Raw genomic sequence first — 26,099 nt, 5'->3', positions numbered from 1 at the left:
GATTGCATTGACCTGCAGTGAGGTCAAACAAATGTTCACACAATAAAACCTAATAAGACAAACACCCCATGTGACTCCATAAACCTGTGGCCTCCTGCAATCAGAAATGAGCTGCATGTACAGAGTTCAGTGGCACAGTGCATTGACATCACTGCATATGTCAGCCCATGATAAGAAGTTGCATAACTTCTCTATAATTACCAGAGGAATAGTCATGAGGCGTGCTCTAACACACCATCAGACTTGATCAGAGAATATGCATTAATGTTGTGACACAGTTGCACTGTGACTGGGTTGTATTCTCACTATGACTGTACACCAGCTGCACAGTTTCAAACGAGGATGTAGCGAGGCTAATTTTGTCTCGTTTACTGTGTCTTCACATCGGCATGAAGAACGTACATGCGGGCAGGACGGAAAACGCTATCCTCCTGTGAAAAGCTATCAAACCGCCTCATAAATAAATCATTGTATTCTATCAAAGCTTAAGGAGTGACACAAAAAAAGCAAATATCGCCCCTGTTCTGATCTGTATTTAGTGAATTAAAATTGCATGGGAGGAGAGATCACTAATCATCTCACTGGCAAGCAGCCTTGCTTCATAAGTAGGTAATAAAAGGACAAACAAAGGATAATCAACATAACATAGAACCCATCCACATCATCATGGGCTTTACACCTGTCTGCATCATGGCAACAATGAATTTGTAATGAAATATGTATTGCAAATGTTACAGTAAATAGGAGTTACACACTGAAATTAAGTCATGCACAACAACAACAGGCTAAACACAGGAAATAAAAACTCTTGACATACATAAATTCATACAGTTTCATTTGCAGCTGAATGTGGTTTCTGCATGGCTTCAGCTTGGTCAACCAAATATAATCACAATTTTTTATAAATGCCAATTGTTTTTTTTACTTGACGCAAAAAATAAATACACTTAGCTGCCAGTTTATTTTGTTTTGTTGAAACTTTTGAGGAACCTTTTATAGCCTTTTGCGAAGCTGCAGTTTGTGGTATTGATGAATTATGTTGTGTTGAGAGTGAGAGGTATTTCTTATATTTTGTCCACCCAATTTATATTGATGAGAGTAAATACTGAAAAAACATCTCTCAGTTTCATGCATTAATATTAACTAGGTATAAATAAACAGGCAGCTGTGTATATTCAAACAATGTACAGTATTCAGTCTTTTCATAATATGTTATACAAATGGATATAGTAGATTTCAGCACCACTGGTACCCTTCTAACTGTGTTTGGCTGCTAGTGTCACACACAGCTTTACACATTTTACATCATTTTTAAATTCCAGCTTGTTCATAATTACAAAACTGACAGTAACAAACTTGCAAATGTATGATAAATTGTCGGTACAAGCCCCATTAGGATCCTGTGTGGCACTTTTTTTTAAACTACAACAAAAATATTGTTTCTGGCTCTGATCATCAGGGCCTTTTCCTCATCATTCACTTTAAAGGTATTATATATAAAAATAAGAAGCAATTCACATGTATTAATCACATTTTTATTGCATATGTGTGAACAGATTGCAACATAACTTAGAAAATGAGACTTTCTTGGTTGCCTATAACAGCCAGTTGACTGATTTCTATGTAAAAGACTTGGGACCAATTTTTTTTGGGAAAATACAGAGGATGTGACGTTTATGCTCACTCACAGATGCCTTGCCTCAGTTCCTTTCTTCCCTGTCAAGAGTGTGCAACACTTGCTAGCATTTGCTTAAAAATGTTGTCCGCTGACATCAACAAAACACTGGCTCCCAGCACAACGCAGACCCTCACACAAGCTCCACATAAGCAAAAAAAACATCAGCTGATAACAATATTAAATTTTATAATTCCTAATTCGAAAAAACATGAAGTTACTCAAACCATAGTCTCGCAGAGCCAGACTTATGACCACGCTTCATTTTAGTGCTGTGCCAGTGCTGCACAGAAGAGTATGGTCTAAAATATAGTTTATAGTCAAACTATAATAAGAATGTAACTGTAGTTATCTCATCTATCAGCAGGATGCCAATCACGTTTAGTCTCATGTTGTCGGACTGGCCATCCAGACTACTGGGACAAATCCTGGAGGGCACCAGTGGGTCAATGGACCGTCAAAAAAAATCCATAGAATTTTTACCGTCCCTGTCAGTCTCTCTCTGTGTGCCTGTCTTTTGGGGTGTGCTGAAAGCATGTTCCAGCAGATAAGTCCACAGCGTCACGCCGCTACCGGTAGACATTCCTTCCATGCATTCACATTTACGTTGCTACTGGTCTCTCGTATGCAGTCCCAATTCATCCCATTCAAAACTCCACATGGTTTAGTGATGAAGGAGGGGTAGACTACTCCTCCTTCTTATCCTGGTAATCCTTAAATTGGCACTATATCCAAGCACCACAGGGCTGGAATTCTTTCCCTGTCTGACCATCACATCACTGTTTTGGCTGATGCCCAGGATACTCGCTTGTGCCTATCTATGGAATGCTAACGTGCACATGAGCAACAGGATGTTGACTGCAGCTCACTTAACAGCCACCGGTGTCATTACTAACAAGGGTTTTCTGAATCTTACATATAGAACCTTTAAAAGTCACTTGCTTTATTGTAAGTTCATTGCGATTGCTTCAGAATGTATTCCAGCAATCTGATGCACAAACATCTGGCTGCATATTAAGTGCCTGCCATGCAGAGCAACTCATTTTTATACTTATACTTGGATGTAAACTCTGCTGTGGTAAACAAAACATGGATGGCAACATGCAAAACATTGCCTCAAGAATTAAAACTGCATCACAATAGTGTCTTGAGCAACAGCTATTATTTTCATTGCCAAATGATATTAAGATCTCATTCTTTATTAATTGTTTGGGTTCTAAAATGTTAGAAAATAGTGAAAAATGTCCATTACACTTTTCCAAAGCTAAAGTTGACTTATTCCAATTATTATTCCAATAGTTTTCTCCCATGAACAGTATATACTCACATTTGAGAAGCTGGAAACTGACTTAAATGCCTAACTGACAACTAACATTTTTGTAGACAATTTTGTATCATTGAACCAATTCATTTTTTCAGCTCTCACTATGTATCAAGAATAACATACAAAAGCGCAACAAATATTAAAATGTGCTGAATTTTATTTGTAAGTAATAAATAAGAATGTTAAAAAAAAGCATGAGATTTCTGCTAATTTACTATTCTGTTAGTACATTTAAAATTGTAAAAAAAAATGTGGTCAAGGGTGTAAAATGACTTGTTTAGGACACCAAACACAGAGTTTATTACCTAACTTGCACTTCATGACCATTGATGATTTATTTGTATCATTCAAATGATGTTCATGTAATAATAAGTAAAATATGTGTCAAACATCTCAAGTAAAATGTGTGCTTTGCAACTTTACATTTCCACCTGTGCAAATAACACCAGCACAACCTATAGCAACCAAATACTGCTTCTGCAGACTCATACAGGACTTTCATGATGAGTTGGACAGGAAATGAAAACACAAACAGTCTGAGTAATTCTGCCATGCCACACACTCCTGTGAGAAACAGCTGACGTGTATACAAGTGCCCTATTTGAGTGGCTGTTGAATGTAGTTTGTTTCACGGTTCAGATCCAAAACCCTACTTTAGAGAAGTTATCAAATTTGGCAACGACAACAACACCCCAAGTTCAACCACAACACACGCCCAGATTCATCCCAGCCAATCAGAGACCGCTAGTCTCTGTGTCCAACCAATCAGCTACAGAGGGGGCAGGTCGCTCAGGCTGTTGCTAGGGCATGTCCCTGATGACTTTTATACTGTCACGCCAATCGAATCGCATCTCACCTTGTTCAACCTGCTCATTGGCTAAGACACACCCGGGGAGCCCGCCTCCAGGCTTTTCTTATTGGACAGAGATGCGATCACTCCCTTCGCTGAGTTTTAGTTAGGTGCTGTTGATACTGTAGTTTGGAGTCACCAAGACTCAGAAGTGAATATAGCAGCGCACATACATCGCTCTGCAACAGTTTTTTTAATTTCCATTCCATTATTTTATGACTTGTACATTTGTGTAAATAGATTATTTCTATTTTTATAACGAGACAACAACAGGATGGAACTTAATTCTCTTTTAATTCTGCTGGAGGCTGCAGAGTACTTGGAAAGAAGAGACAGAGGTATTTCACGCTAAATTGCCAAGTTGACAGCATTTCACGATCATTTTGTGAATGGAGAATTAAGGGTGGCAGCTGGCTTCACAGTCTAGCATATGTAAAGTTTTAACGTGCCCTGCCATAGTGCAGGTATGATGTCACTTTATAGACAATGGGGCATAGACCAGACGATGGGCGCAAGCTGGACCTAGTAGCCTTTATGCTAGAAAAAGAGTAACTGTAATTCATTATTTAAATGATGTCATGTATATGGACTGTGTTTGCAGTGTTTCTAATACAAAGCATTTGGTATATATACTTGAGTGCAGTATTTTTTGTAGAGAAATAAGAGTGACATTGAAAATATAGCGAGTATCACAGGGACAGATAGTCATAAATGGCCATGTATTATTGACTGTTGATTGAAATATAAAGATTGCTGAAGGCTACACAGTGCTGTATGGACGTATATTGGAAGCTATATGGATGTACTGTTCCTCTTGAATTGATATTTAGCCTCTGAAGCTATTTCATGTTTCACAGTTTCCGACTCAGTGGCAGCTCACTTTATTCTTATCCTTGCAGACATCACAATAAATGAACTTAATTCATTTTGTTTTGTGTGTCACCGTAGAGGCAGAACACGGTTATGCATCTGTTTTACCGTACAGTAGCGACTTCTCCAGAAAGAAAACGAAAGCATCGCCCATTTCCAGAAAGACTCAGAACAATAGGTAAATATATTCCTTGCTTTTGTATTTGTTTGTGTTCATGCCAGCTTATAGAAACACACACACACATAGAGTGGAGGAGAGCTGTTTTCATGCACACTGCCATCTTTCTTGCTGCCTGGGCTGGGCTCTCTGTTTTGGTCTCTCCAATAAACACTGCCACGCGTACACTGTCAACTCTTGCAGCTCTCTCGGTCTCTCTCCCTCTCTCTCTCTCTCTCTCTCTCTCTCTCTCTCTCTCTCTCTCTCTCTCTCTCTGTGTTTCACACACACCTAAAAAAAAAAACAGCCTTCCCATGCTGAGAGAAAGCACACCCGACATGCACGTAACCTTTCGTTTTTGCACCCTGTCTGACACAGGCTATCATACTTTCACCTGTGCAAAGCTTTGAAATGCCCCTTTCTTCATGTGGTTAGTTTGATTTGTATATTTGTGTCTGTGTGTTTGATGTGAAATGAAAGTAAATATTCTTTACTGTGGGGTCCCATGTCCATGCACACCCCATCCACCTCCTACTTCCACCCAGACACACACACACACACACATAGACATACTCACATTGTGGACTGTGACACCGTAGATCGAAGCCTCTGATCAGAGTATCCATTGGTTTTCATTCTCTCTTTGTGAAACTTTAACCAACACAAATTCATTCCGAGTTTGACCCCGTTTCTACAGTATGCTTTCACAGTCTTTAGCTACTATAGAAGTTACTGCAAGGGTATAATATTACACTGAATTACTTTATGTAAGTAAATGCAAGTTTCAGTTTCGCTTCAGTCCTGTGACTAACTGACTCTTTGTAGACCAGTTGTACAGCTGATTAAAGGTCATTTAAACATCAGCTGGTTAATGTTTAAGCCTCAACTCTGAACTAAAAAGGCCTATTCAGTAGTAGGAAAGCTTATAGGGTTGTATTGTATATTATCTTCATCATCAATTAATCTGCCAGTTATTTTCTTGACTAATCGATTAATTGATTTGCTGTTTTGTCTATAAAATGGCCTTCTTTTATGCAACCATTTGTCCAAAACCTGAAGATATTCAACTGTGTATGTCAAAGACAAAGCTACACATCTGAGAGGCTGAAACCAGAGAGAGTGACATTTTGCCTGAAAACCTACCTGCCAATTAATAGATTATTTTAAAAGGTGACGATTAGTTTTCTTTCTATTAATTCAACTGATCTTAGATCCTAGCACTAGTGTTTATTGAGATAGCTGACACACCTGATGGACCGTCACTGTGTTGCTGTAAAAGAGGGGTTTAAAATAAGTGAGGGACACACCCTCACCAGGAATCCCCTTTTTCTCCTGAGTTCATATCCACATTGGAGACTTTTACATCCTAGACTACACACACATTTTTACAAGGTTATTTTGCCCAGGTGTGCAACAGTGAACTCATTCAAATAGGAGTCCATCAAATCTGTGATTTGCTGTTAATGTGTTTTTGGTGAAACTTGCCAGAAACATTTGCATAATGTGTCCTCATCAGCCCAGTTTCATTCCCAAAAAAGACGAGCACGTCAAAGATCTGATGAAAAAAATAAAACATTTCCTGTTGGCTAATATTAGTTTAGGGAAACACAGTGAGCCTGATTTCTTCAGTAGTAAGTCTCAGAGTTACATCATTGCACATACAGCATGTTGACATGTAGTATCACTATTGTAATTACACTCCTTCTTCAGGTTTTGTAAATCTGAAAGTTTATTTTTGTCATATTGAAAGTGGCCCCTTCCACATTCCTCTGATACCTTCTCTGACAGCCGAACATAAGTAAGTGTGTGTGTGGGTGAGGGGTGTGTGTGCGTGGAGATGTGGCAGGTGGGTGTGGTGGCTAAAACAGACACATACACACTGTGACTCACTGGGCTTCATGCACCAGACCTGCTTTTCCCTCCTTTTTCTCGTGGCTGTGAAAAAAAAAAGTGAGGCACAGTTCCAAGCTCTCTTTATATTCTCTTGCAGTTTTTTTTTTAAGCATCAACAGGATGGTGTGGGGAGCGGGGGTTAGTGAGGTAAAACCATGTTTCACGTTTGAACTGAAACCAAATTTTAACAGAAGCTGGCTATCAGTTAAAAAGCAAAATACTTGCTTTGTAGCATCAACAACTTGCGTTGTAGTGTTTGATATCATGATCAAATCGTCAAATTAAACAGATGACATGTTTTCGCAATGGTGCAATATTTAGGGCATGTGAAGAAAAAAAATCAGCCTATTTCAGCACAGAGAAAGAAGAAACCCTGGTGGAGTTTCCTTGTTTCCTGGTTGGCTCTTGTTAAATCAAAACACTTCTAAAAAAAAAAAAAGAGTGATAGCTGGAATTTTATTATTAGTTTTCCTGCTTCACCTCTTTGTCACATTAGATATGAAATTAGAAAACGCCTTTTAAACTGTTTTTACATCCTTGAAATCTGTGGGAATGTGGGAAAATACACACAAGGTACTCTGACTATGAGCTTTGGCAGTTTTACCTCCCATATAAAAGTTGATATAAGGCCAATTTACAGGCCTTTCATAAGCAGGGCTGAGTTTATGACATCACATCATATAGTCCTTTGCATGCCACACCATTCTTTTACATAAGATGTGCATCAACCTCCAGTCCATGTGCATTCTATTCCTGTGAAATGTGCCTTATGATTTCCTGGTCATGGCCCTGTGCTTTGACTGGGACGTTCCCTCAGTTTCCCAACTTCCTCCATGATGGATTAAAGCTCTTTGTTGGCCTTTTGGATCAGGTTATTAGCAGCAGTGCAACATCCTGTGCTCCCTCTTGAATGATTTTGTGCAGGCGCCACATTATCCCCAGTTGCACGGTCAACTGTAACCCCTTTGGAGCAGTGAGCGGCGTCGCTGTGCAGATGCCCCGGCCTCCTCCAGCACAGCTGTGTGAACCACTGCTTCACGAGCTCAAGGGCTCTCAAACTGTGGAAAATCTGAAAGGGCTTGTTGTCAGTCTGGCCCTTTGTTGTTGCTGTTTTTGTTTTTATTGCCGTGGTATCCATGACGGTCTCATGAACAGAGGCCCTGTTTCAGAGGGACTGCAGTGCCCTCGCTGCTCCCGGCTGCACATCATAATAGAGACTCTCCTCGGGATAGCCCACATGCTGAGGAATTCTGCAGCGTCTAGGCCTCCAGACGTCTGGGTGTGTTTTTATCCCATGTCCAGCCAGCGTGCGGCAACAACAGCAGTGCGTGCATGCTGTTTGTATGTGTGCTGGGCGAGCAGGGAGGGGGGTGTTGTGCAGTGTCACAGATACTGCTCTCTCTCTCTCTCTTTCTCTCTCTCTCTGGGCCATTTTTGCCCTCTGCTCTCGCTCTCAGACAGATGTCACACAGATATGGAAAAAGACTTTAAAAAATCTGGCTTTATTTTTGCACGGTTGTCATGGATATCTATTTCCAGAATGTGTGACCAAGTTTCTGCATGTCTGTGCCCTTAATTCACCAAATCAGAATGAATATGCAACAGATAAGGCCTGTTATAAAGTATTACAATATTCGCCCTGTATAACTACAGCAGTTAAAAGCCCCAGAGCCACCTGGAGGCAGAAAGAAAGCAAAAAGCTGGGGAAAATCGAGGCCCTTCTTTGATGTCTTGACACATTTTTCCTGAATGTTTCTCAGATCTGCTGTTACTTGGCACTCTCTTCCAAACATCTTGCTCTAATCTGTTTTACATTTAGATCAGAACATTTACTAACCAAGCTTCTCACCTTGGGATTATTCATTACATCCCATCCTAACTGTTGAAGTTTGTTTAGAAGTTTTGGTGCTTGCTATCTTGACACTAATCTTTGCCTTTATCTGTTTGTCCTTTCAGATCGTCGCACAACGAGCTGGAGAAACACAGGTGAGGTGACGTCTGAAGTTGTTTGACCTCTCATGTTTGTCTGATTCACGCAAATATCTGTACCCAGCAATACTGAATTCCTAACATATGAAGTGAGGGGATGCTGGCTGCAGGTAAACGTCAGACATATTTCTCTCAGTCAAAAGCATCAGATCGAATCAGGGGTCATCTTCAAAAGAGCCAGAGATTTAATCAATTAATTCCTCGTGTGTGAAAATGGATAATAAGCTGATTTCAAAGAGCACCTTCATGTTGATTAGATCTGTCTCTGTTTCATGGATGAAACTCGTTACCTTGTATGGAAGGGGAATCCTGTCAGTAATGTGATAATCCTGCCCAGACTGATACTGTGAGCGTAGGCGTGGTGAATCTGTGCCTCGCCTGTCATTTCTCCAAAGTGAGAGGGCCAATGATGACACACACACACACACACACACACACACACGCACGCGCACGATGATCTCGCTTTACTACTCCCAGCATGCACCTCACTGCAACTCAGAAACATGTTCTGTTTCTTATCTTTCCTTCGGGGTACAGCACTAGCTTGTGGTGATGTGATACCCTTGCTCATTAAAGGCACAGGCGTCTGTTTTGACTTCACTAACAGGGGAAGTGACTTCACTGATCCAAAGGGCTTTCTTGTCTGGAGGCAAACCCCCAATTCGATACACAAAACCTAGCTGCCCTTTTTTTTTTTTTTTGTGTATCAAGGTCAGCCCAACTGACTCTCAAAAAACTGCCTGCCCGAGAGGATTTAGGAAACAGCTGATGTGACTATCAGCATGTGAGCAGAAGCTGAGATGGGTGTGTTATGCTGCATGTGCGTGACACTCTGTCACCCACATTGAGGGATTGGGGTTTGTCAGTCACATGTCTGAGAGTGAGCAATGGATGTGTGTAGAGCAGAGAGAGACAAGTGCGGACATATCCCTCTCTGACCTGAGACACAGAGGAGGCCCCGGCTGATTACAGCGCAGGTGTTGAGACACAACAGTTACCTCACGTCCGATGATGGGGTGTGGTTGGTTACCAATGTAGTGACGTCCAGTCAAACTGACAAATGCAATTGCCAGTAAAGTGTTCCATAATCGCTTTACTCACTTCCCTTGTCATCACTATGGCCACAAGTTTCTAAAAAATACGTTTTTTTCTTTTTCGACGTCCAGTGCAGTGTCATGACTGATGTTAAAACATGACTTCTCTCATGTATTCAGTAGTATTTTGGCCATGATGTAATAATATAAATAAGTGAAAATGCTTTAAAACTCTGCAAGTCACATTGTCCACAAGTGAAGTATTGTTCCGTATTTAAAAGTATTGCCCTGCCTTATTCTTTCAACCTACTTATTTGTAATGACAGGCCCTGTAGTGACGAAGTATCACTGTGATCGTTTGCAGCACAATGCATCCTGATTCAATCTCTGTCTGGACCTGTGGCCCCAAATTACATGTCATTACTCCAACATAGAGGTGTGAAAGGTTGAAACTGTGACTTGAGGCTTGAGGATATTGTTTAAGTGAGGTGTGGTGCTGAAATGATTAACTGATTGATCTACCAAGAGAAAATGAATCAACAACAATTCTGACACTCATGTAAGTCATTTATCAAGCAAAAATGTCAAACATTTGCTGATACCAGGTCCTCACATCTGAGGATTTTTGCGTATTTTCTCTGTTGTGTATGACTTATATTGAATATTTTTTGGTTTTGAAATACTGGTTGGACGAAACAAGTGATCTGAAGACGTCACTTTGTGTTATTAGAACTTGCAATGGGTATTTTTTACACATCCGTAATCAAGAGAAACCGAAAGAAAAGATCCTACTGGTATGCTAACGTTTGGAATTAATCCAACATTTTCAGTGTCCTTGGTTGATCTCGTGTCTGTCTGCTGATGCTTCATAAGAAAACATAAGAAGTCCTGTCCAACCAGTTTAATGACTGTGTGACTAGTCTGGATTCTCTGATTCGCCTGTTTAATCTACATCAGTTGCTGTATTGTTTCCTGAAGTTCGACACCCCTCACACCCTCAGATGCCACTTGAGGGAGGTGCTGCTGTTTGAGGCCTGACTCACTGTCTTTATTTGGTTATGTGTTGGTTTGTTTATTTCATGCTCGTGTAGAACAGTCATCTTTCTATTGCAATTCACGAGGTAGACAATGGGGCTGGTGCCATTGAATCTATTGTGAAAAGTCAAATAGTAGTTAATTCAGGTTATCTTGCAGGTAATTCTGGGTACCAATGTAACTGGAATTTCTTGATTTTCAAGAACTTAATTTAACGTAGAATACTGATGAAAGTTTTGTTCTCAGCAAACAAAATCCAATGGCCTCCAAATGTCTAATGCCTGCGTCATCTTGACTGCTAAACATCACAATGTCAGCTGTTTCGACGTCAACTCAATTTTCCGTTGAAAATGTAACGTCTGTTCAACGTTAGAGTCATTACAAATGAATTAAGTTCATTATTATTATTGAGTCAATTATTCACTTTTGAGAAATATGAAACACATTTCTATTAAACTCCATTTTATCTTTTAACAAAAGAAGCCAAAGTGAAACTTTGTTTAAAGAACTTAAAATGGCTTAAAATTTGAACATTTTGATTGAAATCAAGCAAGAATACAAACCAGACCAGACATACAAGACTCTTCTCTACAGACACATTTTGCTTGCTAACAAAAGTTACAAGCCATCTATCCATTTGAAGCCAGTATGTCAAAGTCTAATGTGAAAGTTTTTCAGACACATTTCTGTCCACATTTTTCCATTTCCTGTAGACACCAGTCTGACTTACTGCTGCTCAGTGATCTTGTGCATGATAAGTGTCTTTAGTGAAACTGTCCTCTGGCTTGGGACAGCCATTCAGGAGGCACCCTGCATATATTTGTGTTATCGGAGTGAGACGTCTGGGTGAGTGCCAGCGTGGTCCCATAGTGTCGCCTGTCCTGACACAACCTGCTTATCTGCTGCAGCCTGAGCATAGTCATGACAGCTCTGTATAAACCATCTCAAGAGTGACTCTGCAGGTTTTTTTTTTTTTATTTCCTCTCATCATTGTATTGGCACAGGACAGAGCTGCTGAGCATCAGCTTGACGTTTCTGTGAAACCAAATGCTACTGTGTGGTTGGTCTCTGATGGTATTGCTTCCTTCCCATTTCTGAGTTCAACCGCTTGTGATCACGCCTCTGACGAGACTCGTCCATGCCACGAGTTTCCTTTTCTGGCTACGCCAAAGATGTTGCGAAACTGCAGACGTTTTGTTTCTCACACATCACCTGTTTACAGGAAATCTGAGTCCAGTCGTGTAAGGCCGGGCAACTTGAATGTTTTCACTGCTCACCTCAGTTGACAAAAAGATTTACGGAACTATTTTTACCTCACAAACACGATCCATGGCTGTCAGGTGCTCTCAGTTTCATTTCAGAGATTACTCAAGAGTTTGCAGATTGATTTCAACAAACAAAATGTGTTCGCAATACACTGCACTGTATTTCCCTGCTGCAGATAATGTGCAGCAACTGTGTGACATCTCTTGTACTTAACTTTAAATTTACACACACTTCATGGAAACAGGAGTAGGCTCTCAGTTTGTCACGGTCTAATCTTCTCTCTAATTAAATTTACTCTCCCAGTGTCTTCTACTCCCAGCTGTGATGAATGACTTATTTGGCTTTGAGGAACTCTTTCCCCTTGAGTGTAGCTCACCTATGTGTGTGTGTGTGTGTGTGTGTGAGTGTGTGTGTGAGTGTGAGTGTGTGTGTGTGTGTGTCTATAAGCCGTGTTGGGCAGCAGCAGCAGCAACAGCACCTCACTGAGCTGTTTGAGTTATGGTGGTGGGAGGGAGAGCTGTCCACGGCCCTTTTACTTCACCCCTGTACCTTCTACTCTGTCTCCAGAGACCACATCTGTTTTCTCTGTTATCTTTTTTTCCTCTTTCTCCTCATTCTTGCTCTAATTTTCCCCCAGTGTCTGAGTCAGCAGAAACCTGAGGCAGAAAGGCAGAGCCCCCCACCTCACACAGGGCCTTTATCATTCTTTACTGATCCTGATCCTGCCAAGACTCATCTGCGCCCGTTGCGACTCTTTTGAGGTGTAAATCTTCTTTTGTGACAGTGAGTTTATGTGGAGGAGTTTTGATGGGCCTTTTAATCTGCTTTTTAATGTGGATTGAACACTCCACACACACACACTGTGAAGTTAAGGTCATGTCCAGTCCACATGCTGCTTTTAAATATGAATTATTATTATTATTATTATTATTATTATTATTTTTAAAAGACGCTGCTTCATAAACAAAGTGAAGAAAGTTTGGGCTTTACTGTGGCATTCATGTGCTCACATGATTGCACGTGGCTTTTATACTTTACTTCCTCATACGCCACACTGTCAGTTACACTCACATGTGTGTGGTGACCTGGAGTCATTAGGCCTTGCATGGGCAGCCAGTAAACCAGATTAATGAGTGATGTGGCCTCATCATTAAGGCTCATGTTGTACTTTGTAGCAACATGTATATTCAACATGAAATCAGTGAATCTGACCTAACATTCGAGTTGGTTTGGGCTGTACCACATGGATAATCTTATATCATGGTTCGCCTAGTTTTATATTGCAACATGAATACATACATTACATTGTTGATTAGTCTGCGGATTATTTTCTGTCAATTGTTCAGTTTATAAAATATCAGAAAATAGTGAACAATGTAAATCAAAATATCCCAGAACCCAAGGTGACATTTAGATTGAATAGATTGTTTTGTCCAACTGTGGTGCCGCCACCCCATAAAAAGGGCAGATGATGGTGTTTCACTGGAAACTTTAAAAGAGATGTTCCAAAAATTTTGATTTTATTAACAAAAATATCACCAAACAGAAAAAAATGAACCCCAGGAAATTCAACAAAAAAATAACTTAAACCACAACATCAAAGAAGTAAAAATCTGCATTCTCACAGCAAGCTGCCACCCGCGCTGTCCCTCATTACTACAGCGAGGACCTAATCACACACACCTGTTTCCCCTTTCCCTAACTGAGCTGCTGATCAACCTCATCAACCCAGAAAAAAAACTGAAAATATACAAAGTGGGCTGACCCTTCCAACATATCACACCTACAAACAAAGATCAGCCACATCTCACAACCAATTCATTGAATAACTGAACCTGAAAAATGTATAGAAACATCCAGCTAAAATACTGATTAAATATCAGTCCGAGCCTATAGTGAAAAGGAGATGGAGCAACCTTTTCACACCAACAGTTCAAACCTAAAAATATTGAGTTTATTATTACATTAGAGAGAAAAAAATCCTCCCAATTAAGAAGCTGGGACTACAGATGTGTAATTATGTGCTTGAAAAAATAATTTAAGTTATGAATTCATTATCAAAACTCTCATATTAATTTTTGGTCAATCAAATAATTGATTATTTGACTGAATATTTCAGCTCTGCATATATACATTTTGTGATATGCTCATTTTTCTGTAGCATTTGTAGATTAAGCAACCAGATGTGGATTTCTGTGTCCAGTGAATCTAGTGGTTAAAATATATGTAATGGCGTTTAATCAATTTGATGCAAAACTCTCGTAAATCCAATACTTTATAGCACAAAATGATTTCCATGAAGTAGTCCTCCTTATTGATCTGCAACATTGCCGACAATGGTCTAATGCAACCAGATATATTAAAGGGATATCTACTTCGATATATTTCTAGCATCTCCCCATATCTTCTGTCATATTGCGCAACTTTACAAACTATTACACATTTACTGAAGTCAATGTGGATGTAGCCTTAGGGCAGTCTGAGTTGTAACCACTGAAAGTCTGTATGTGCTCAAAGAATAAGAAACATGCTACAGCTGGAGGTCAGCAGCAGAGGTGACATGTGGAATTTCTCCACCCTGAGGTCACCGGGTGCTGAGAGGTTCTTCAACTTTCTCAGGTCAAACCCGGCCGTGGTTGCTGCACTGCGTCGCTGTCTGTGTACGAATGTAGGCCTGCCGATGATTCGCAGTTGCTTTTTGAGATATTTGAGCATGAAACCACGCCAGCCATAGACCTACATTTGCAGTGAGAACGTTCCTGCTCCCTGTCAGGTGTCGCTGCTGCAGGGCACACTGCGTTTCTGTGTCAGTAAACTCACTTTACTGCTGCAAAGCAGCTGATGTTCATAAAAACAACAACGTAGGATGCATTTTAACAAGGTGTGTGCATGGCTTTCTTTTTAAAAAACAATTAAAGAATGAAGTGAAAAGGGGGAGAGCGTGTTGACTAAACCATTCATGGTTTGCTCACCGGCCCTGCGCGCCTGAGGAGAAGGAGGAGGCGAAGACATTCTTGAGCGTTGTGGAAGGGAGGAACGGGAGGCAGCGTAGGACGTGGCTGCTCTGTGTGTTGAGCAGGCAGTCTGAAATTCAGGTCAGCAGAGTATGCACACATACACTGGAATGTAGAGTTAAGTAAGAGAGGCGGTTTAGGGGGAAGAGTTTGCGGGTGGATGGGGGTCACAAAATTAGCAGACCGAGTATTACGAGAATGCTCTACAGCTGCATCCACATTGGGTGCTGCTTGTTTTGTTGGCAAGCAGGGGATCGCAAGCAAATACTTGTATGATTATGCATTGATAGAGTGGATTTGAGCTGCAGGCAATCTGTCATTCATAAATCTGTTTTTTCCTCTTGTTTTTATTTTAATAACTTCTGAGGAAATTGAATCTTTTTTGTTGTGTCCCCTTTTCTGTTAGTCACTTCCCAACCTCTCAGATTTATCCTGCGATTCCTTTAAGGTGAGTCCAGATCCTCAAATTGGGACCCCACCTTTGCTGCTCTGCAACCTCCTCTCAGAAGTAAACAGCCAAACTTTTACAGTCAACGTGGAGGCTGTTAATCATTGACAAGGATTCATTATAAAACCAGAGCTTGTCGTGTCAGGGGAATGTGTTTATTGAGCTCACAGAACTTGTCTCTGCTAGTCTGTCCAACATTTGCAGATGTACCTTTCAATGCACGCAGCCAAAGGCAACTAATGTCAAGGTCTGTCATTTGACCTTGTGTTGAAATGATTCAAAGATGCACAGGGGGAAGGCTCTATTACCCCCCCCCCCCCCCTGTTTGCTCACACGCTCTCCTCTTTAAATTCTATTTGACATCTGTTTTTCTGTTGACACCACTGTAAGCTGGCTGTGCTGAGGAAGGAATTTTGTAATGATCCATGCTTGCACAGGGGATTGTTTCAGTACATGAAAAAAAAAGCCTAATTACTAGGCATCCCCCAGCACACCCAGTGGAAATTCCAGTTTGTTTTGTGGGAATGCCACTACTACGAGTGAACAACAAACTGCCTAATTCTGCAGTTTCCTGTTGTTAAATCACCAGTCAAGCACGCTCCTCTTTCTTCAGAGTGATTCTACGAGTAGTGTAACTGGGCCCCTCCCTCTGTCTGAGCTGCTGTTGTGGTGTGTTCAAGTTTCTGTTTGCGTGGGAGAGTGGAGTGATGTGAAAGTGAGCTCCATGTCCCCGCCGTCAGGAGAATGTGTTTATGGGGGACTCGTATTCTTCTGTCTCACCTCGCAAGATGTAGGGTAGGCGTGGCATCCTCGATGACAGAAAACAAACACAGCTTGTCCCAGACGACTGACATTTCATATCGGCATGATAAAAGCCTCTCGTGTCTCCCCGTGTCTCTCCGTCTCGTGTGTTTCTCATGTCTTGCTGGCGTGGGCAACGTGGCAAACCACCACAGACAGTTTCACACGAGCTGGTTTAACGCCGTCTTATTTTTCTGCCGTCTTGTTCTGCAGAGACGGCACATCAGATCTGTGTTAAATGTAAACAGGTTCAGGGCAGGGCTGGAGGGTGACAGTGAGACTGATGAAGTGGGCTGCTGAAAGGCCTAGTGTGTGTGTGTGTGTGTGTGTGTGTGTGTGTGTTGTGTTTGTTGGCTGGCCCCTGGGCAGGGCCCCTCACCACCTCAAACTTCCCTCCATCTGCCTCGTACTCCCCAGAAACCTGCCAGCCAGATGTGGAGCCACTCCACTGGCAACCCCAAATTCCACCACCTCACCATGGTGATCCACACTCACGCAACGCAGCCCCCACTTCCACTTCACTCAGCAGAGCCGCGCCGTAAACAGGCCACCAGCTGCAGAAAGATTCGGCTTTGGAAAAGTTTTGGGTCATTTTCTTGTGTCCTACTTTACAGTTAAAGCGAAATGTTAAATGACTGATGCTGTATAGAAAGTGTTTTGTTAGAGAATTAACATGTGAAAGTGACCAGTGACTATTCAGGATAAACAAATAATATTGGCAGTTTTGAAGATGTTTGATGGGGGTAAGAAACACAAGCAGTCAGGTCAAGTTGAACAGGCTTATTTGTAAGTGAAAACGAAGGCAAATGGTTCAATTATTACCTAAGCCGACTTCCTGGTTCAACTAAACCACTTTATTTGGAAGTAAAACTGATGAAATGAGCATGTCGAAAATGTAGGTAATAATCCCTGATTGCAGTTTTGTGTATAAACCTGTGGAAGTAGGCCAGATATTTCCAGATCTCTGCAATCTTATTGTTAATGACAAGAATGATAAATAAAACTATAAATATAATATACAAATTGTAGAGAGCTGGAATTACCCTTTAAGGCCTTACAAACACAGATTAGATAATCTTTCATTTAGAGACAAAATTGATAAACTAACTCTCTGCATCACTGTGCCTGCTTCAAGTGGAGCGGACCAGGCAGTGCATCCTCCATGCTGATGTCTTGTGGGCTCAAGTCAAAACAACACCAGAGGCCCGGTATTGCATTTTCTCTTTTCCTCAAACCCAACAGGGAGCACACCGAGTCAGCTCCGGCAGTGAGAGGAAACATTGCAGTGGTGTCTCCTGATGACCTCTGACCTTAGTTTAGCGGGTTTGGCTCCGTGCCAGACAAGCCACTCAGTCCTGTGCGTATGGGTTGAGGAATGCGCTAGGCTGCAGCAAGCTCATTAAACAGTGCAGTGAGTGAAGGCCCGTTGTTTGCACTGGCTCGCCTTCTCAGGCCCTGCAGCTCTTTGTGTGCCGATAGATCGGCAATCCCAGAGCGCTGGACGGTCGCAGGACTCACTAATGTCACCAGGACAGTGTGTGAGAACCACGATGTGTGTGTGTGTGTGTGTGTGTGTGGACACTGTAAAACTGGTCATCCACATCCTTTGACATGCATCCGTCAGACATACACAGGCTGCTGTAGATACACTCCTCGCCTTTGACTTTAGCTGCAAAACAAGACATTTCATGCTTGTTCTCCTTCCACGTTCCAAAGTGTGATCAGATCCGTGAGAAAGGCCCGGTCTGTACCCAGTAACCTTGGAGTGTAAGTCAGCAGTTTAAATAGCTTGTTCCAGTTTCAGCACCGTGCAGCTCTCTGACCAAAAGTTCCTTTTATTTTTTCCTCCGTCTTTGCTTTGTTTTGGCACTGAGCTCCCGATGGAGAGGGAAGAGGAGGGGGGGAGGGGGAGGCCAGAGATCAGACACAAATCATCCCGTGGTACTCTGCACGTGAGAACGGTCAGGTGGTCATTTCCCTGCAGACATGACTCCGGAGCAAATCAAATGGTAGATTTACTATTAAATCCTCACATGCAGAGAAATCGCAGTCCATTTCATTTTTGCAGTTTTAGCAATTTTCATTTGCCAGGAGAATTTTTTTAATGTTCAAATGCTGTTGTTAGAGCATGATATTGCTGTTCCTGAGTATTGCACGCACTCTACAATGATTTTCACGCTTGCTGACAGACAAACCAGAAATCTGCCTTAACCCTTTTGTGACACCACACCAACACTCTCACACTGTGACTAGTGGAATATCAAAGACGGGCCTATTTTCAACCCAGACAAATTGGAAAATTTGACGTGATTCAGAACCATGCGAACTGTCTGCTCTCCGTCAACATTCACGTTTTGTCTGGTACAGCACTTTGCATGGCTGTTTGAGGCAATCTGATAAACATTGCGTGACCAGGGCTTGGCTGAGGCATAACAAACGTGAGTGAGGGAGGGTCCTAACTCCAAATCAGCTGTGTGCTCTTGAAGAAAAATAGCGAGTGTGTCTCGCGGCAGGGGAACACGTGCTGCCGGGAGGGAGCTGTCAGGGACACACACACTGCCAGGTTTAACCGGGTCATGTCTTATCGATATGCATCAGACACATGAAGCTTTTCTTAGGCAGGGTCACAGTAAGGACAGATAGAAGGAAAATAGAAAGCAACATATCATGGAACAAATAGTCATCATTTAACCAGACATGTATATTGTCATTTACAGTTATCCCACATTTTAAAGGAGTAGTTTGACATTTTGGGAAATACATTTATTTGTTTTCTTGGATGTTACATGAGGAAGTTGATACCACTCTCGTGTATGGTAAATATGAGGCAAAAACCAGCAGCTGGTTAGCTTAGCTTAGCATAAATACAAGGAACAGGGGGAAACAGCTAGCCATCTCAACTTTATACCAACTTTTTTTGTTTGCTAAAAGCAACGTTTTAGCTTGTCACTGTCCCTTCCTTTTACAAAATCTAGTCACTATTCAATATACATTTATTGCTGTTTCCTGTAATATCTTTAATATTGTCAATTAACATTGTTAAAATTGTTCCAAAAAAGGCTCTAGCTGTGCGCGTCTCCTGAAAACAAGGGTATGGCTCACCTCCAGGTCAACATGTGTTGTCTGCCTAACGAAAAGAAGTGGTATATCTGAGGGCTTGAATACCAAACAGTGGGGACATTGGTTTTATTTTTATGTGGTAGAGGTAATGGTGAAAGTGCATCTGTGCATATTTCAGCCCTCTGCATGCCAGGTAAAATATGTGGTGAGCATACAGGTGGGGCCTGTGATGAATAAGCCAGTAAAAAATGCCAGAGTTTTCTTGGGGTGGGGAAGGTGGGTAGTCAGGCAGAATATTCGGGGGAACGCCTTGTTTTTGTTTTTCATTACAAGAGAGGGAGAGGTGGGGTGGGGGTGGGGGGGGTGTGGGGGGGAGGGTGCAAGATGGTTGCCCATTGGCTCAAGTTACCCTTTGGATGATGTGTATGGAGTGCTGCCTAGTGCAGCTGAGCACACTGCACTCAAAGAGCCCTTTTTTCAACGCAAGAGAAAGTCATCCACTTGCTCGGACCCCACTCCCTTCCAAAAAACACCCCACACCCCCCCTCTGCTGCAGACCCCCAGCTCCTTCCTGCCTGCTTCCCCTGGCTGGACTCCAAGTGCTTCATGTGGCTCGACTGGGGCAGGTTGGAGGTGGGCCCCCACCCCTGTCCTCAGAAGACACTTGTTTTCCAGTGGGATGAGGGTGTGTTGGTGTTGGCAGGGTGGAGTAGAGGGGTGGATGGGGTTGAGCGGATGGGGGGGAGAGGCGGGAGGCTGCCCCCTGGGAGAGGAGGAAATAAAAGAACCAGTGCACTTTCACACGCCCTTTTTTTGGGAACGCCTGTGTGCACCTGTAGAGGGAGAGATGGTTTTGAGGGCAAAAAAAAAAAAAAAATCATTCAAATAAAATTTGCTTTAAATATCAGGTGTGTTTTTATAAGTACGATCAAATCCCTAAGAATTAAAGATACATTTATCATTTAGGATTTTGGATTATTATGTTTAGTCCCTGATACTGTCTTGTTGCCCACAGGCTGTCTCCGGCTGACCGCTAAATGAAACAGACGGCGCTAGTGAGAGGGTCTTACTTTATGTGAAAAACACAGGTGACGCCCTTCCTGAAAAAAGAAAAAAAAAAAACAGGGAAAAGACTGTGTGCATGTGTAAAGAGTGTGTTCTTGTGCACTAGCTGTGGTCTCCTGTGTGCTTGCTCGGCTCTGTAGCCAGCCCCAGAGAGCTTCATTTCTCTGATTAGGTTTATTGTGGTTGCAGCGATGGCCAGTGGAGACCTTGCATTGTTGGGAGTTTGTTTACCGTTCAGCCGGAGTTAGCCAAAGGAACGGGAGAAAAAGGGGAAGGCTAGCTCAGAACAAAGAAACGGTTCATGGACTAGCTTGACTAATGGAGGATTGAAAGGCCTTTATGAACAAATTTGAATGGACCAAGGACAGAGAGGGGAGCTGATCTGCTGATAAAAATGTTGCGAATAAAAGCAGTCCTTAGAAATGATGTACAATATCCATACAAAGTCAAAGAGATTAACTTTGCCTTGTCGTCACTATCACTGATTCAGCATCCGAACGCTGCGTCCAGTGAGTGTTTGCTCGTCAATCCGGGGTCGCTGGCCTGTCGGGCTTTGGCAGGGATGCAGTATTTTCTGGGGTCACAGTTTGTGTCATCAGTTCAGCCATCAGAGCCATGAGAAACTTCTCATTGCTGTCATTTTGGTCAGTAATGATTTTTGCACCTGGTGACTGTGGATTTAAGGACTCACCCTCAGTATTAGGGGCACAGGAGGGTTTTCATTCTAATGCATCAGTCAAACAACACAGGGGCGACGGCAATGCATCACTGGACACCGCACAGTTATAATGAAGTCAGTATGTTGCACTAAGGTATTCTGCATTAGTAAGAGTGAGTAGTTTGTTTGTGCAATGCAAGTATGTAAATACACTACAGCGTTTACAAAATGCAGACACACAGTAAGGGTTACATAAATATAATTTACGTTTTCTAAAAACAGGAACGTTTCCAATCTAAGGCACTGTAAGCTGCGTGTCACATGTGGGTGTATTTTGTCACCGCATGAGTGAATGACACTTCCTTTCTCATGCTGGCTTACTTTTGATATGTTTGTCTGGATTAATTACAGTTATTCTGGACCTCTGGGTACTGGACTTGGGGCTGGTTGAATATCTGGTTAGATATCATTGGTTGGTGTAGCTGAGTTAATTACATTGGATTCAGACTAGTTATTTACTGGAAACTGCGAGAGTAAATTTAGGTTTATAGAAGATTCACAATGTTGATATACTACAGTATTTTTACGGTGGATGAGGACATTTACATTGCAGAACAACATAGGCAAATCATTACAGGGATTTGAAAGTGGTTTGCTGGAGCCTCTGCAAGCTTTGAGCATGTGCAACCTTTAAGACTGGTCCCCGTCAACACAGCGTTTTCACAGTCAAAGTCAAAGTCACACCTAAAACCAATTGTGCAGAGCATCACCCCCCCCCCACACACACCCCGCCCCGATCTTGTAGTTTTCAATCATCAGTACAAATATGTTCCACATATACTCTGACTTTCATGTCCTTTTCTTGTACTGATGATTACAAGAAAAGAACATGAAAGTCAGAGTATATGTGGAACATATTTGTTTCTGCCTCTCAGGGATGTGTGGATAAGCTCTTGTCGGTCTGTTTGTGTGGGTACCCTCTCACTTTTCTGCTGGTGGACGTGTGCTGCTGACTCACCCTGTGCTTGTGTGTGTTTGCAGACGTGCCAAACTACGGCTGTACTTGGAGCAGTTGAAGAAGCTGGTGCCTTTGGGTCCAGACAGCACGAGACACACCACACTGAGCTTGCTGAAAAGGGCCAAGATGCACATCAAGGTACTAAAAAACACACACAGATTTATGAGGAAAATAAAATACTCGAGGCTGGCTGTGTGCACAACGTGTTTGCTTCTGTTTGATAAGTCTCCCTTTGAAAAACAGTTTCAACATTGTATTTCTCAAAAAATCATAGGAAGACAAATCAATGATAAAAATAATTGTTAGTTGCAGTTCTAGTGCAGACTAAAACTAGATGAAATTCCCCTTCAAAAGTCTCGTTTGTCCCCCTTCGTGAGCCTCAAGAGCACCAAACTCTATTCCATTCCTCCCATTTCTTCTAGCTGTTTGGTTTTCACCCTTGCCTCCTTTAAGTGGTATATTGTTTTCTAATCTTTCAATCAAAGCGGTTTAGAGACTGCCGGAAAAAATTGCTCCAAAGACTGAAAGAAAAAAAAAAAACCCTTAACAAACAAGTCAACAAAGTGGGATATACAGGACATTTAGTGGCTGATAGATGGTAGATTTGTGAGAGGAGATAATTGGATGTTAAGTTTGTTTAAGGCCAGCTCCTCCTCCATGGTTCATTAACTCTTTCAGCTCACAAACACACACACGATATAAAAAAAGAAAGTGTGCAGCAGTGCCAGTGACAGAGAAGGCCCTATAAAACATCAGAGCTGAATATCATTTGATTCTTGACCTTGCCATGTGGAAGATGAGCTGCAAATGTAAGTACAGCTTAGGACACGCTGTACTGATCTGGTTGTTTACAAGCAGCAACAGTGTGGTCGGTGGAAAATCCAGACGTAGCGAGTTTTTTAACCCTTCATTTCCTGTTTGTCATGCATGTTCTCTCTGCTCAAGATGATCTGCGCTAATTCTCGTTACTGTGTTGTGTCTTCTCGTATCACAAGGGCCACATGTGTCTGACTTCGCCTTGATTCACCACCGAAAACTTTCATAAGCAAATAAGTGCAAAATCCAATCCCACACTGAGTCAAACTATTACTGGTGCTCAGCTTTATTTTTACTTTCTAACCTTCAAACCTCACATAGTCACTTCCCTACTACATGTTGAAATATAGTTGTTAAATACACTCTTTTGTAACTTTGGCAGAGGTGGGACTGGCAGGAGATGATAGACAACAAAACTGGTTTCATAAGCTATCACATTTATACATGATAACATCAGTAACAGTATCTCTGGGGTATGATGTTAATCGATATTCTAGCAAAGTTAGACAGCAATAACACTAATTCTAAAACTATATGGTAATCACAACATGAAAGAAATGATGTTCTTTTACATATTGTACCTTTTGTATTTTCTTATTGTACATCAAAACTTGAAAAAAAGTTAACTTAGTTAAAAAGGTCATTTTTTTGTGTGAAGACAAAATATGAAAAGGCTGCAAACAGATATTTGATCAGTCCCACTTTCTTGACAACATAAAAAATTCCGCTATTGCAGCTTTTTTTATTGTTGGTCTCACACTGTGTTTATGTGTATAACATTTTTACTTTCTTGTCTTTAGGAAACAAGAATATTATGTGGTGTGCCGAAATTACCTGTCTTTGTTTATATTTGACTGGAAAATGCTGTAAATATTCATTATTTTTAAAACGCAAAATGTATTGCAAGAGAAAATCCCCACAGTGGCCTTTAGGGGGAACCCATATGTTATTTAAATTGTGTGACAAAAATGAGTAAATCAATAAATAAATAAACAATAATCACGCAGTGTAAAGGTATAGAGTTAAATGTAAAGATGGAGGTGCCAAGATCATCACTGATTCGTGTTATGTTTGTGTCTCCGCAGAAGCTGGAGGAGCAGGACAGGAAGGCTTTGAATGTGAAGGAGCAGCTGCAGAGAGAGCACCGCTACCTCAAACGCCGCCTGGAGCAGCTCTCTGTGTCGGGATCTGTTGAGCGCATCCGCACTGACAGCATGGGCTCCACCATCTCCACCGACTCTGAGCAAGGTGTGCTGGCTTTAAAAAAGAGACTTAAAACATCATTGATGACAAGCACACCCACACTCTCACATACTGTGTACTCCACATAGCTCGACCGTGCCGTATAGACGCTCCTTTGTTGTGGTCAGGCCTTTATTTAACTATGACATTAATGTAAACAATATGCAGCTCACCAAATCAATAACGACCGAGGTGTGGCTCGGCGTGGTCTTGACGCGCACACCGCGTACCCTAAAGCCTATACCTAAAATGATTTCTGTTTGCAAATCATTTGTCAACACAACACTAATGGTGCTGTCATCCACACTGCAACTCAGTCAGAGCTGCTTGGCTGTTTGCACTCCTCTCGTTGTCCACTGATAAACTCTGAGCCACATGATTATTAGCCCCGGCCTTGTTTGCAGGTGATGCCCCGGGGGTTAAAGGTTAATACCTCAAACTGCAGATAAAGAAATCAAGCTCTCCTTTCTAGCTACTGACTTGTTGCTGATTTTTAGCTCTGGATTTGTTGTTAGTGTGGTCTGAAAAAGCTCAACAAGCTTATACAAACAAATTACAAACAATATTCCGTTGCTTCTGTCCACTACTGCTGGTTCTATCTGAATACCATTATCCTGACACCCAAGCCAATCTCATGACACTGAGGTCGTCAGTGTACTTCAGTGGAAGTGCTGGTCAGATGGTCGACTGTGTGGCCAGACAGAACAGCTCTAACCTGAGCTTCAAGGTGCATCTGCTGCTCACACGTGTCACACGCTCGCCTGAAATGCTTCGCTAGGACTGTTGTACTGTATGTTTACTAATCCTGGATGAGGTAAACACACATGCAGTTGTTTATCAATGGATGGGGATTAGCCGTGGGAGTACAAAGATCTGCCTGTTTGCCCAGAGTTAATGGCGGCTTGAATCCGGGTTTAATCCACAGGCGCAGTGGGCTCCTTAATAAATATGCCTATGGTTGGGTGGAAATAAACAGTTTCCTCTCTCTTGCTCTGTTTTTAAACATTACTGAAAATAACCTTGTGTATTTTCTTTTCTTTTTTGCGCGTGCAGAGGTGGACATCGAGGGCATGGAGTTCACCCCCGGCGAGGCGGACAGCGTCGACAGCATCAGCGACGGCGAGGAGGAGGACCACTACAGCCTCCAGAGCAGCTCCAGCGACACCAGCTACACAGCCACACATTCCCACAGACTGCAGCCGCACCACTGTTAAGACGCCGCGCGACCATCCGTCTCCCCACCAGCTTCCTCACCCGTGCTTTCCCTCCCCCTTCACCCTACCTTCCCTGACCATTTACTATCGCCAACGCCGCCCACTACCTACATCAGACCAGTCCACAACGGCGGTACACCCTGAACCAGTTCCTCCTTTCCTGGCCCTGGCTCTCCAGGAAGCACATGGGGCTGAAATGCCACTCAAGCCTTCCTGACACCCCCCCCCACACCCCCCCTCCCACACACCCCCGACCACTGACCCTACCTCGCCCTACTGTATCCTGCCTGACCCTGCCCCCCCGACATGCCCTGCCCTCCCACTGCCCTCACAACCCTTACCTAGTGTTGCCGCAGGCTCAGAGAGAGCAGAGCAGAGTTTGTGTTTTTTATCGGGGACTTCTGTGGTGTGGTGGACAGCTCTGACTTGTTAATCAGCATTTTGTAATATGTATGTATGTGTGTGTGTGTATGTGTATGTGTGTGTATATGTGTGTGCACAGGAGAGAAAAACCAAGCAAGGGAGTTTAATAGAGGTCAAAAACAAAATATAAGCTGCATGTCATCTTCATGTCGCAATAATACACAGACAAGGCTTTGCACTAAGTTTGTGCAGTTAAAGCCAAAGCACTTCTGTTTGTTCTGCAATATATGCAACATCAGGACCTCGA

General features: G+C 42.3%; 1 protein-coding gene across 2 annotated transcripts; it reads left to right on the top strand.

Annotated features, from left to right (window-relative positions):
- Positions 1-4,027: 4,027 nt before the first annotated feature.
- mxd4 (MAX dimerization protein 4) lies at positions 4,028-25,625 on the top strand. 2 transcript variants are annotated; one of them, XM_022765441.1, is made up of 7 exons: positions 4,028-4,187; positions 4,798-4,897; positions 8,726-8,755; positions 15,514-15,555; positions 22,181-22,295; positions 24,059-24,221; positions 25,269-25,625. In XM_022765441.1, the coding sequence occupies exons 1-7, from the start codon at positions 4,124-4,126 to the stop codon at positions 25,427-25,429; spliced, it is 675 nt and encodes a 224-aa protein (XP_022621162.1). In that variant the 5' UTR covers positions 4,028-4,123; the 3' UTR covers positions 25,430-25,625. The 2 variants fall into 2 exon arrangements, with proteins under 2 accessions (XP_022621162.1, XP_022621163.1); XM_022765442.1 differs by lacking the exon at positions 15,514-15,555.
- The last annotated feature ends 474 nt before the right edge of the window (positions 25,626-26,099 follow it).

The sequence above is a fragment of the Seriola dumerili genome, unplaced genomic scaffold (assembly GCF_002260705.1).
Source record: "Seriola dumerili isolate Sdu_G_001 unplaced genomic scaffold, Sdu_1.0 BDQW01000686.1, whole genome shotgun sequence".
Classification (NCBI taxonomy): Eukaryota; Metazoa; Chordata; class Actinopteri; order Carangiformes; family Carangidae; genus Seriola; species Seriola dumerili.
This window is presented reverse-complemented; position numbering and strand designations above follow the sequence as displayed.